The 13,472-nt window shown below is 38.8% G+C and overlaps 1 protein-coding gene across 1 annotated transcript in view; it reads left to right on the top strand.

The window, feature by feature from the left end:
* USP13 (ubiquitin specific peptidase 13) overlaps positions 1-4,479 on the top strand; it is a 56,150-nt gene extending 51,671 nt beyond the window's left edge. The window contains exon 21 of the mRNA XM_059822413.1: positions 375-4,479. Within this exon, the coding sequence (XP_059678396.1) occupies positions 375-468 (94 nt within the window). The 3' untranslated portion in view covers positions 469-4,479. The remainder of the gene's footprint in view (positions 1-374) is intronic.
* Positions 4,480-13,472: the final 8,993 nt, after the last annotated feature.

Here is a 13,472-nt window from a genome sequence, read left to right as displayed (position 1 = left end):
TATCTGAGCTTCCCCCAACTTCCTTTCATTCCCCATCAATAGAAACCCATCAAACTATGGGCTGATACTGGTATTGCTAGTACTGTGGTGCTGATCGTGGCTGTGATTTTAATACATTCCTATTATTTGGCCTTGGGAATCCCTGATTTTCCTTAATTTGAACTGTAACTACACATTCCACTGCACATCCCTCTTCCTTTTCAGTTCCTGACTCTGCCAGTAAACTTGCTTCGGCTGTTTCTCTGATATTTTGTTCTTGTTACAATGCCTAATTTAAGATTTTAAGCTTTTTGAAGTTTGGGTCTGAGAAGCCCTGGTAAACTTGTGATGATTTTTATACACATGGAATGTAATCAATCTTGTTTTCATTTCAGATGGGTGATCTACAATGACATTAGAGTCTGTGCCTCAGAACGACCTCCCAAAGACCTTGGCTACATTTATTTTTACCACAGGATACCAAGTTAGGCCTCAAATCTGTTACCTGGCCTTAAGAAGCCATAAGCCTTTTTAACCTGCCCAAAAAAGTGTACAATAAAAAAGAAAATCTAAAACCAACAAAAGACCCCTAACCCTTGGACTGCCAAAAAGCAAAGGAAAACATGAGATATTTAGTTTATTTATCAAATAGTCGTTTGATGCTGCCTTAAGTATTAGAGGGAAAATTTCTGTTAGGTGATGTATAGTACATTGTTTTAAATTTATACACCTTAAAGGTTACCTTAAGACCATGCAGATTACTGGTGGAGTTTGCAACTAGTATATGGAGAAAACTGGAGAGCCCAGTTCAGTCCAGCTCCTGCGTGTTCTATCCATGCATCTGTTAAAAACCATGAAAAAATATTTACATCTTTGGTAGCTGGGAGCCAGTGTTTTCAACCAGAGTCCAGACCACTTGGAGAAATCATATTGCATATAAAGTTGGAGGGAGGAGGTGAGTGAGTGTTCTTTAAAGCAGAATGTCTTATTTGAGAGATTATTTTTGGTACAGTGAGAAAAGTCAACTAAAGTTATATCTGTTGGAATTCAGTTTTATAGTATTTTGGTTTGCCTTTTTGATGCATAAACCTAAGAAGCTGATAGAGATGCATACAATCTCCTGTCAGTGCCCTGTACGTTTTCTGCCAAAGAAAAATAGTAGATTTATTTTTGCAGACATAGGTTTCTTCGTCTTCTCTTGAATGTTTGTTTTCCAAGTTCTTCTAACAGATTCAAGATTACAGATGGCTAAAAGAAGCAGACTTTCTGACTATAAAATTAAAAGCATACCCTCAGGAAAGGCAAGGCTATTATTTAAATTCTATTTTCTTGTGAAGGAGGTAAAGAGGGGATTAATATCCTATTAAAGTTATTTCAGGGAAATTTACATCTAGACCACTCACATTCCAGCTGAAATCAACTCCCTGCAAAGTACTCACAGTGCAATTCTGCTTTCTGCCAAAGATTGCTTAAATATTTAGTTCCATCCATGAGTGGGGGAAATTGCTTAGTAAAATTGCTGATTTATTGATTTGCCCCTCTCCTCCATCCCTTAAAAAAACCAAACAAACCAAAAAATAACAACAACAAAAACCCAACAACAAAAATACCCACCTTGAAATGATGTTTCAGCTTTCTTAAAACTTGCAAACACAACAATAATCTGATCTCTTCAAACGACACATTCTAAAAGGGGTTTTATACCTCTGGCAGGGATAAAGGGGTGGGTTGGTAGGGGCTGGCATTTCCTGTCTTTTTTTTTTTTTTTTTTTGGGAGGGGGGTGTTATTTCGATTTGTGTCACAGGCAAGAATATATATGTGGGTTTTAAAATTGTATTTGAAAACACTAATTCTAGAAAAAATGCAATGGTGAGTGCGAAACCTTTCATGATTCCAAAAAACCCCCAAAGGTTCACAGTGTTGGCAACTACTTAGAGACTGTTGCTGGAGTTGCCTCATATAATCTTACTGAGCCTTCAAAATAAGTTGGAACAGTCAAAAAAAATATTAAAAAAAATCCTCCTTACAGAGTGCAAGAGAAGCAGGGAGGTGTAATTACACTTTCTCTACAGTCAGTGCCTGCAAGTTTAATAGCAAAATTCAGGCAGCTACACACTACAGAAGAGAAACCCAAATTAAAAATCTGGTTATGAGTAGGGCATTTCGTTTTTACCAGCATTTTTTGAAAAATAGTCCTCCCTTTGCTCATACAGCCTCATGCAGAGCCAAAATACACTGCTGATTTTTTTTTTTTTTTTAAATCAGTCTTTGATCTTCAAAGATTATGAGAGAAATCCTAGTGCAATAATTCTGTGGAGTGTAAATGGTGCCTAATTGCTGGGAAAGCTTCCTGCACTTAGTGCTCTTATTGACACAAAAGAACAGTGCCCTAGCACATTAGTAAGTGGCTCCTGTGAGATTCAGCTGCTTTGTAATTATTGAGCCACCAGTTCTGGACAAAATAAAAGCTGCCAGTAATTTTTTTTCCTCCTTCAATGTTTTGATTATTTGTGTATTTCACCAGAAAATGCCAGATTTGAAAATGGGATCAGCAAATTATGCAGTGATACATCTTCCGTTTAAAGTGAAAGAACAAAACTCCAGTATATCTGTTTGTGCTTTTTCATTCTGGCAGTAGAAGGAGGACAAAAGACCTCTCTATTTTTATTTTTTTTCTTTTTTAATTTTTTAGAATGCCCAGTTATATTCCAAGGAAGTTCAACACAACAGCTTCCCTCATGCCTCATGAACTTGAAGGGCTATTTATAAACTGAAAACATCTGGTGACCACTACCTTTTTATTTAGAAACCTCAGGTAAATAAATGCCAACACAGTTGTTCCCATGTTCATTATTAAACTGGAAACATGGCTGGTCTCGTAGGATTAAGGATGGAGCTTGGACTCTCGCAAACCATTTGTCTAGTACATCCTAAAACTGGAATTGCTGTGGGACTGATTGATCTCAGTTAATAGGAGGCACACTTAGAAAGCTGGCAGGTGATAAACTGGAAATAGTAAATGAAAGGGGAGAGCCATTTGCTGGCTGTGATAGCCGAACTGTAGCAGCTTGGCTTCTGAAACTCTTTTTAGTTCGTCACTCTTGGGTACTGTCAACCTAAACTATACCAAGTGGGTCGGAAGTGCAGGGAGCAGTTTAAGGGAAAGGCTTACAGATCTTCTAAAATTTATCACTTGAAAATACGTTAAAGTTCTTCACCTGTTTGAGGAATTATTATCTCCCAAAGTAGTGGCTTCCCTTCTTTTTCAAGTGGCCAGTGAAGTCATCTCACTTTTGCGATGGTATATGTGTGAAGAACATGATGAATCTGGAGGAGCAGGGTGTAAACTCCTGACCCCTCAGCCTAACGTGGGGGAGAGGAGTTTGGTGGATTTTTTGTTTGTTTGTTTTAAACTTCAGCATGCAGAAGCCACAATCAAACAGACTGTACTGAACAGATTACTAAGCTACCAGGCTTTGCCTGCTACAATTTGTATGCACTTAATTGTGCTGGGCCAGGCCTCAGTGCACAACCTGGGCAGTGACTGATGAGGAAACTCCATGTGTCTGGGTACTGTAATAGCTGTTGTGGGGCTAGGTGTGCTGAGAGCTTCTTGACAAAAAAGGATTGAGGAAGAAAAATCACAGTGAGCTGTTTGGGGCAATCTAACCTGAGAATTATGGCAAGCCAGGACTTGGCAGCAAATAATGCTGTTATTTCTTGGACTGATTTTTACTTCTTTGTATGATACTTTTAGAATAGGAGAGTGGAAGGAAGAAAAACTCAACAACTTTTCCTTGTTTTCCTTTTCCCCTCTCATTCCTAGCAGCATGCTGGATCCAGTAGACCCCTCATTGTGAGTCACAGTCACCAGTCTTCAGAACATGTGTAGACACAGACTCCTATTTAATATTCCTAGATAAAATAATTAGGATAAAAATTTCATTTCTTCAGTGCTGTGGTTTAAAAACAAGCCTAGATGTTTCTGGTCTGGCGTCACTTGTAATTCTACTGGGTTCAGTGGCATTACTTCTGACTTACTTTGGTGTAACTGAAACCAGAATCAGTCCATTTTCTTTGACTCAGGCAGCCTCCACTGGGTTGTAGCGTACAACAACGATGCAAGCAGAGCTCGTTAGATTGTTTTAGAAGCATCTCCAATTCATTCCTTTTGTTCTCCATCCTGGCAGCAGCCATTTTTATCATCTTCACTGTTTTCGTACATTGAAAGACTATGCAAAATATGTAACTGGACATAACCTTGTATTCTTTTCCCATCATCTTTCCTACCTTAATGGCTGAGATCAGTTTCTGATTTCTATTCACTCTTCAGTGGTTTTACTGTTGTATCCTGGAAGTGTCTGTACTGGTTTACTTTGCACCATTCAGAGTTGTTTGCTTGAAGCACTGTTAACATTTTGGAGGGTATTTGTCTGAGATGAGAAAGGTTGTGAATGACATTGTTGAAAATATTTTAAATTAAAAAGAAATATTCCCACATCTTGTGACTGTGTGGATTCCTGTTTCTTTCTTTCCTGTCTGAACTGAAGAGGAGTAAACTGAGTATGTTTTGATGCTGCCTCTTTTCTTACTTTTTGTGGTCATGTTTGGTGTCCTACTTAAAAAACTTGTATAGGGAACAAAGAGGTTTGCGAGTCTTGATTACTTGTGACTCATGTCACTTCTATGGATTGGAGAAAAAAAAAAAACAAACCAAGCCCTGAGTGGATATAAAACATGACAAAAAAAGAAAATAGGATTTAAACTAAGATTGATTTTTAGTTTTTAACTTTTACGCCAGTTGACATTCTTTGAACCAAAGAGTTGGCAATGTTCATGTGGAAGAGCGTTGTCATTTCACCCCCAAATTCCTGCTTTATCTTGTTCTATAATTCCTCATATTAATTTCTAAATTTGACCTGCTGTTCAGTAAAGGAGAAGTCTTTTTTCCTCATGTGCAAGGGCTTTACATAGCAGTGTGACCACTGGGACTCTTTGGTAGATGCAAGAATAAGCCAAAAAAGAAGACTGAGGGATGGCAACCCTTTCATCTTTTTATAGGATCATGGCACCGGGAACTGGAGAAGAGGTAAGCGGTAAACCTACCAGGCTACAAGTGACATTTCCTGGCATGGAAGTAGAGGACATGTGAAGTGTTGAATGATAAGAAAGGTAAAGATGGTTTGGCTCCTGAAGTCGAAATTTAACGATCTGTTTTGGTTTCTTTTTTATCACAGATGTTCTTTGTGACCATGGCAAGTCATGCCACACTGTGTTCACACCACTTGTAGCAACTGGAAGAGGTGGTAGAACGTGGCTCCTTGTGCAAGCTAAAGGGCCCTGTTCAGACTTCATGCAAAAATTTCCTGTATAGGATTTGTACCTGCTAACTTGTGCAGATTGCTTGTGGAAGGCAGTATTAGATAACCGACAAGTTAACACCACCCCTGGTCTCTGTTCCCCTTCACTAAAATGGGAAATAACACCTCTCTGTCCCTGAGGTGTGCTACAGGCATAACATAGATAAGGGAGGCACTGACAGCTGTGGTGGAAGACGAATACTATAAAAATATTGATGATAGATAGTGGATGGCTGATGGATGGTGTGGAGAAGGCGATTATATTTTCAGATTTCTTTACCAGTATCCTTCCCAGTGATATTTTTTTTTGAGCAGTTTTGTATGTAGTATTTGGCACTAATGCTTTTCTCCTAATACTCTATTTGTTTGGCTTCAGGGCTGCAGTGCTGTGTTCATGGTCTGTTCGCTACACAGCCCATAACTAATGAGCATCCCTGCTGCTGCTTTGTTGGTACATTTGAGGAGCAAGAACTAAACTAACCTTAACATCTCCTGGCAAAACATGCCAGTGTCAAGAGCACGCATTACTTGCATCCTAAGGGTTAGTGTGTTTTTAGTGTCTGTTTCCTTTTCTTTTTTAGTGGAAGGTTCTGGTTAAAGCCATAGGCAGCCCGTTGGCTTTTCTGGCAGAGCTTTCCGTTTACAGGCAAACCATGGCTGTTTCTTCCAGTTTGGTGTTTGGGGTTTTTTTGGAGCAACCCACATGTCCATTGAGAGTGTCAGCCTTCAGATCTATGACAGTGTTGTCCTGCTTTGTCAATAGCCCTCAGCTGTAACTGTCACAGCCCCCTTGCTGGTTGTCATCTTTTCTATCCGCAGTGGTGTACAGGAATGTCCCTCTCATGTCTGTGCTTATGTTAGTGTCCCATAGCAAAAGCGTAAAGAAGATGTCATTTCTACTCTGCCAGCTCTTTTACCTCACCACATGAAAGCCAAAACTGAAAAACACTGCTAGCCAACTCCCACTATGGTTTATGGGACGTTGCTTGAGTAACAATTTCAAAGTTGGTTTTGTTTTTTCAGAAAGATTTTGTTGTAATACAATCGTTTCTTTTTCAGTTTTGAGGTGTGCAGTTGCATGATCTTCAGGAAAAATTCTGATCTACTTTTTTCCCTTTTTCTTCATATGGAGTTGATGTACAAAATCCTTTGAGCCAGACCTCAGCTAGTATAAATTCCAGTTGTAAGTATAATTGATCAACATGTTGAAATAAAAATAAATTCTAAAAATAAGTCTACCTCAGAGTAACAATGAATTTATGAAAAATGTTTGGTAATGAAAAAAGTCTCTTCTGGGCTTAATTTTTAAGCAGAGAAGCATGTTCCCATCATAAACAATAGTATAGAAAATCTCATTTGAAAAAAATCCTTTATTTCACTTGGAGAAGTAGGTCCCTCTTTTCAGTTCAAGTAATTATAGTCAAGATCATTTTCAAATTTAAAAGAGATTGTGTAATATTTGAAGCCACAGACAAAGTTTATTTTTAAAACATATTTAAAAATTGCACAGTTATAAATACAGGTAAATAAATACAATTTAATATGTGGAAAAGAACCCAAGGAAGGCATGCTTCCATTACAGTACAAAAATACTACATTAAATGTGGTGCTCTGCAAATAGTAATCTGTGACCTTAATAAATTTAACACGTCCAATATGCACATCGTTCATTTTTGAGGAAATTGATTATTTTAAAGACCAGTGCAAGGAAACATCAAATTAAAGCATCAGTAAACTACAGGTCTGTGTTTATCACAGCTGATAATGCACTAAGTATACAGAGGCAAAGTTACCTGTAGTAAGAAACGAATCTTTTGCTCCTTATGTACTTACAGACTCAGATTCTCAATCTGGGTCAATGTGAGCCTTTGTAACGAAATGTAAACATTCAGGTGTAGGGCTGAACTCCTACCTCCGCATCCACAGCCCACCTCACTGCGAAGCCTTGCACCTACACTTAACTATCAATGCAAAAAGTTAAGTGAGCAGTGTAAGTCTTTGCAGCAAAAGGGCTCTTCAGATGGCCCAAGCAAAAGTATCTGCCAACCCTATAATCTCTTCTTTCTTGTATGTTGGCTTAAAAATAAAGCCAAAAAAACTGATGCAAGATTGCAAAGGTTTTCAAACAGTTTACAGCATATAGAAGCCGCCGCACAGAATGCCTCTCAGAACGATATAGTTTTATTTTACTCTAGATATGTTATACTCTGATATACAAAATATATTTATAAATGTTTCAATTTTTCTTAATTTACAATAGATCACTGATATTAAAAAGGCTATTTAAATTAAAGTTTTAGCCAATGTCGATGGCATTCTGTAAATGTGGAAGGGAAAAAGAGATCAAAGCACATTAAGTCTTGACCATGCAAGCTTGCTCAATGGGCTGTCACATGCAAGCATTTGTAAAGTTACAGCTTATTTTAGGAAACTTTAGATTCCTTCTGTCTCTTTCCGATGCCTAATACCTATTGCTTTGTGGGTTGAGGCTCTGAAACTCTCTGTGGATTCTGTGACATGCTCGTTTTTCATTTTGCCTAGGCTTGTTCAAAGTGTCAGTGATCTCTTCATGCATGACACTCCTTTTCTCTGATTTATTTCACCAGTCCAAAAATAGTAGAACTATAATGAAGGAATCTGATTTCTAGCCTAGATGAGGTTTGAATAGTAGATAATACTATATTGCATACCCAACATTTTTTTCACAATGCGCAGTGCATTTTGTCTATCACTTTCATCTGTGAATACTCAGTATTTTATAAACATTTATTACATAAATTCACTGTACAGACTGCTAAGCTGACAATACTGGTGACCAGAAAACTCAGTTTTTCAGCTGTGCAGGTTATTAATGTGAAGTAACTAATATGCCTCATCTTGCAGATGCATGTTTGGGCAAAAGAGATCTACAACCAATTTATGTTTCACTCCAATTCTCACTGACTCCACCAGGCAATGATTTAGGCCTCAGGATTTGCCTCTGTGGCTGCAAGTAATGTTACCAGTTATTTCTGCCATGGTGGCTTTTGTATTATGGAGGCCCGTGCTATATGGATGTTCATAGGATCACCTGGCTGATCTGTTGGTGGTGTCAGTGTCCTCCTTTTCATCTGACAGACAGGCCCAAGTTTTCTAAATTGGCTCATTAGCTCTTCCGGCTTAACTTGATGTTCTGAGTGTTCAGCGGAGTTAAGTGTCTGCAGCTGGAATCAATGGATGCAGCAGACACTCAGATCCTGTGGAGTTTTACATATACATATTTCAAACGGGACAGTCAGACACTGAGCTGCCTTCAGAGCTAGTGGGCAAGTTTGAAAAACCTGGCCATGGTAAGTAACTGTAGACTGAGACAATAGTTGTTTCACTGGTTCTGGGAATCTTTTTCTCTGGTTTGGTGCTATCTGGTTTACACTAGAGAAGAAAATGTGAAAATCTGAACACCCAGCAGCTTCACTGTGAAAACTGTGTACGTTTAGCTTTTTAATTCTTAAGAGGATACTAAAACATGTCTGCAAAAGCTGTCACTGCAGATGTTTGTCATTAATTAAAACACTTGAAGCAAACATGAAATCCACAACACAAAGTGATTTCTAAGGATGTGATTTTAAAAGGGCTCTGCGTTTGATCTAACCTGTTCCAAATAACATGAACAACTCAGTTTTGAGTTTGGCAGATGCAAAGTACTTCAAAAATATCCCATAGAAGGTACCAGTCAATCGTTTAAAAATACCCCATGCGTGGGCCTTCTGCATGCATTGTGTAAACATATACTCAAGTAGCATTACTGCATGCTTTGTGTTAATATTTCAGTGTGGTTATTTGTTAATGTAGTTGCATGCAATATTGTCATGTGAGGTTTGTGTCATTTGAACCTCCCCCTCAATATTTTTACAAGTGCCGTGATTTATCAGATCATAAGAAAATATCATTAGATATAAATAGGTGTATGTGTTTACCTAAAGATCAAATCAATTCTTCAAACAGACATAAACCAGTCTATTGCGACAAGGTTCCTAGAGTCATTAAAGAGATCAGCAAGAAATGAGCCTATTGCTTTCATGGCAAAACCTCACGCCATAAATAATCACTTTGATTTCAGTGCCTGTTCAGCACGTGCAGTGGTATCAGAGGCCAGCCCTCGACCGGTAACTGAATACGTGCACACGAGCTGGTCATGCGAAGTGCTGAGCACTCCTGTGAAGACTACAGACTTTCTGTGTTAAGCAGCTTGATGGATCAGACTTATAGGTCATACATATTCATAAAGCTTTGCAGAGGAGGGCAGTCACAAGCTGGGATTAGGAAAGCATTTTTTAATTGCATGAAATATAAAACAGAAGAAAGATTCAAACTTGGAATCAAATACCTGGCAGTGATAAATCATCTCTGGAGAAAGAGGGGAGTAACAAGAAGGGGAAACAGGGGTGGGGATGATGATAAACCATTGCAGCACTCTAATTTGGCATCACCCCACAGATGCTGTGCAGTTGTAATCCTGAAATGTCTCTGAGCCTCTTCTCTGCTGAAATTGCTAGTGTCTATGTAAAACTGCTTCCTTACTTAGACCTGAGCAACCTTGTGTTTGTGTCGTACCTTTCAATTTACTCAAGTGGGGACCTCACCCATGCAGTCTGAGACAGCAGCATTCCCCTGCTCTCATGTACTGCCATCATGTGCAATGGCTGTTATTTGCCCATCTTCCTTCCTTGCACACCTGGGCAAGTCAGGGATGACAGGAGGTTTTGACTTGGTCGAGCTTATAGGGAGCACTGAGAACAGGACCCAGATTTCCTGTCTCTCACTCTCAGGCTCAATCTTCTACTGTTCAGCAGCCGCCTTATTTATCCTACCTCATGCCTGGTTAGAAGTATGAGTAGATGAATTTCCGCTTCAGGGTGTTAATACGCTGCAGCCTCCTCACGTTTCCTTTTGCTGTTTCAGGCAAATATACATGCTTGCCACTGAATATTTAAGAAACACCACGAGGAGGTCAGATCAAAGCTGTACCTAATCCTGTCTTCTGCACTGACAGTGCTTGGCAGTGGGGGCTAAAGGAGGACAATAAAGCCCAGGATATTGAAGTCCCCAGAAGTACCAAGAGCTGCTGAGCCTGACCTGTTAGAGTGAGGTGAGCTCAGTCATTGGCCACTCTCCCACACAGACCAGACCAGAACTGGTATCTAGTATGAGGAGATGTGCCACCGTCCCCTGTAAGTCTGTCTGCTTTAGTCTTTCCCTCACGCAGTGTCGGTCAGTGGTGCATGGTTAACTGGCCATAGGCTATCTGAAACAGGAGAGAACAGCTGGGATAATCTCTGAGAGTGTGCACAATCTCTTTGGACAGACTTCATAGCCTGCATCCTGTACAGCAGAACTGCAGTGCTTGTGATGAACCAGGGGCCTGAGTTATCCCCTTGGGAGGCATTGTTCAGCCCCGGTGACTTGTTTCTAGTTTTGCACAGACAACTTCCCTTGTACCAATCATTTGGGTGTGGACATGTATCAGCAGATGAATGCAGTTTTCAGCAGTGCATCCCAGGATAAATCAAAAGCTACCTACTTTGTCTGTTCTTTTTTGGGAGGCTAAGGGTTGCATTAGGTTTTCCTAACAGAATTGCTGTGTTACTTGTCCATGTGCTAGAGGAGAAGAGGTTTACTGAACTGCCATCAGTATCAAACGCCCCTTGTCATTCTGACTCTGAGAAGTCAAGCAGTGAAGTTTTTTTTTTTTATTATTTGAAAGGTATAAAAATAAAGCTCCTGAACAGCTAATTCTTCTGGATAAGCACTGATTATCCTGCACCACTGCACAGAGGATATTCTAGAAGAACTTGTGTGATGGCAGGGCATCAAGCAAAATCTAACCACATATGCCTTTGCTTTACAGTCTCTTCTCAAAGCTGCCTCACTTCTCTCTTATCACTTTCCAGATTCAATTGCACTGCACCTTCTGCTCTGCCTTATCAATAAAGAGCTGTCATCACACATCGCTGTCAAAGCAAAAGAGCAAACTGTTGTCAGCAGATATGCATACAGCAGCCCACTTAGATAAAATGACATTCCCAGTCAGTCCTTGATAACCAGTCCTTAGAGAAAGTTGCAGGAATCAGTTATGAAATGCTTAATAGATAAATAGGAATATATATGTAAATAATGAATCAATAAAAAAATTCCTGTAGCTGTTTTAGCATCTCAATTCTGTGGGAGAGAGTGAGGGGTAAGCCTTTTATTTTTTAATGATAATTTATTTTTTTTTTTAAGAAACTATAGTTGGTGATTAGATGCAGTGATTACACTGTCTTACATGGAATTTTCCTTTAAGTGGTTGCTCAAAATAACAGACAGCTGCAAGAAACTTTAGGTTTGTACTGGTGAAACTGTCGAAATCCCACAGTGCTTTTTTCTCTGTGATCTCTGTGGTTGGATTTTTTTTTTTTATCCAACTGATTGAGCTGGATTTGTCTTCTAATGCTGTGTATAGGCAATGTGCTATTTGTCTCACTTTAACACATTCCAGTAGCTACCCTGCACATTGAATTCCTGACCACAGATCAACACAGTAGCCATGTAATTACACCTTTTATCTTGCACTATTTAGGAAAAATATTAAAAATATCAGCAACTGAGAATTACCTCCTTAAAAATTTCTATTCCTGTCTTTGATTGATACATTCACCTTAAGCTAAATGTGTTTGACTGTGGTTGAATCAATCCATTCATCATGTGGCAGTGTACTGCCCCCAATACTGTTCCCCATTCATCCAATCAGGGAAAATTAAGTTGGTGTATGTATATACATTTTTTAAGTAGCTGCAAATACTGATCTTATCTAAGGATTTAGTCTGCTACCATGGAGGTCACTGAGACTTGCTACTGCTTGCTGTAACAGCAGGATCAAATCTTAGTCTCAATCCTACAAGCATTATATAGACCAATTTTTTTCAGGGAAAATTTTCCCTGGAGCATGGTCTGCAGGCATTAACTCCTATGAAGATTTTTCTTTATTTGCAATAAAGACCTGTGGCTTGTTATGTCATTTCAGAACATAATTCACATACAACAGGTATGTGCATGCACATGCATGTATGTGTGTAGTACCTGATGGATGCATAATAGAATAATTTTTCTAATAGATATTGCAGTTTATACTGTATTTGCATTTTTTAAACATAAGAATATTGAAAACCCTCTCATCACATTTCAGGAAATGATATTTGGTCCTGTATGCCAACAAGGCTATCCTGTACATTCTGTTGTTAGTACCTAAAATAAAAGCATAGCGCTATTTTACAAAAAGAAAGATTAAAGTGCATAAGTACATAGATAGGTGCAGATCTTGCTGTGAGCTCCTTTGAAGCAGACATACTCTGCCCAAGATCAGGGATAGCTGGTTTAAACAGCAACAATTCTAGTGCAAATTACCACTTCTGCTGGCAACACTTGGCCTTCCCATATGTACATGTCCTAATCCCACAGACCTCCATGTACAGTGTTCCTCTTAACATTCCACATGGTTTACATCTCTATGAGCCTGCAGAATGGGGCCCAAATTAATCAAGGTACCTTTGGAAGCAAAAATTTTCTTGACTGCCGACTAATAAATATATTCAAAACAAAATACATCCATTTTACATGCATCTATTTTCAGAGCTATGTTAAAAATGGACCTTGAGAAGACTTTTCAACAAAGAAACCAAAGGATAGGGAATCCACATTGTAGGGCAAAGTGATGCCAGCATAGTGCGATGAGCTACTAAGAAGGTTCCTTGGATGCATTACTTGCCATTCTAATGTGCAATAACGATTATCTAGGTTTGTTCTTAATATATTTTTCTTTGTATAGCTGTGTATATATAGAGAGATATAGCTTGCATGGGATGAAGATTCTTCAGAAATGGCTATTTCATCTAGTTCAGGGCTCTGTCAGATTAGTGGCAGATCATTTCAATCCTTTGAGTTTGAATTTATTTACAATATTTTGTGCTTTTGAACTTTTCCTTTTTGAATAATGTCCAAGAGAATTCCCCTACAGATCTACAGCCATGATATTTTGGAAAATGTCATTTTGAGATGAGTAATAAAAGAGTTCTCTGTTTCCTAATACAATTTGATCAATTTGTGGATACTTTTTA

This window comes from Gavia stellata, chromosome 11 (assembly GCF_030936135.1).
Source record: "Gavia stellata isolate bGavSte3 chromosome 11, bGavSte3.hap2, whole genome shotgun sequence".
NCBI lineage: Eukaryota > Metazoa > Chordata > Aves > Gaviiformes > Gaviidae > Gavia > Gavia stellata.
This window is presented reverse-complemented; position numbering and strand designations above follow the sequence as displayed.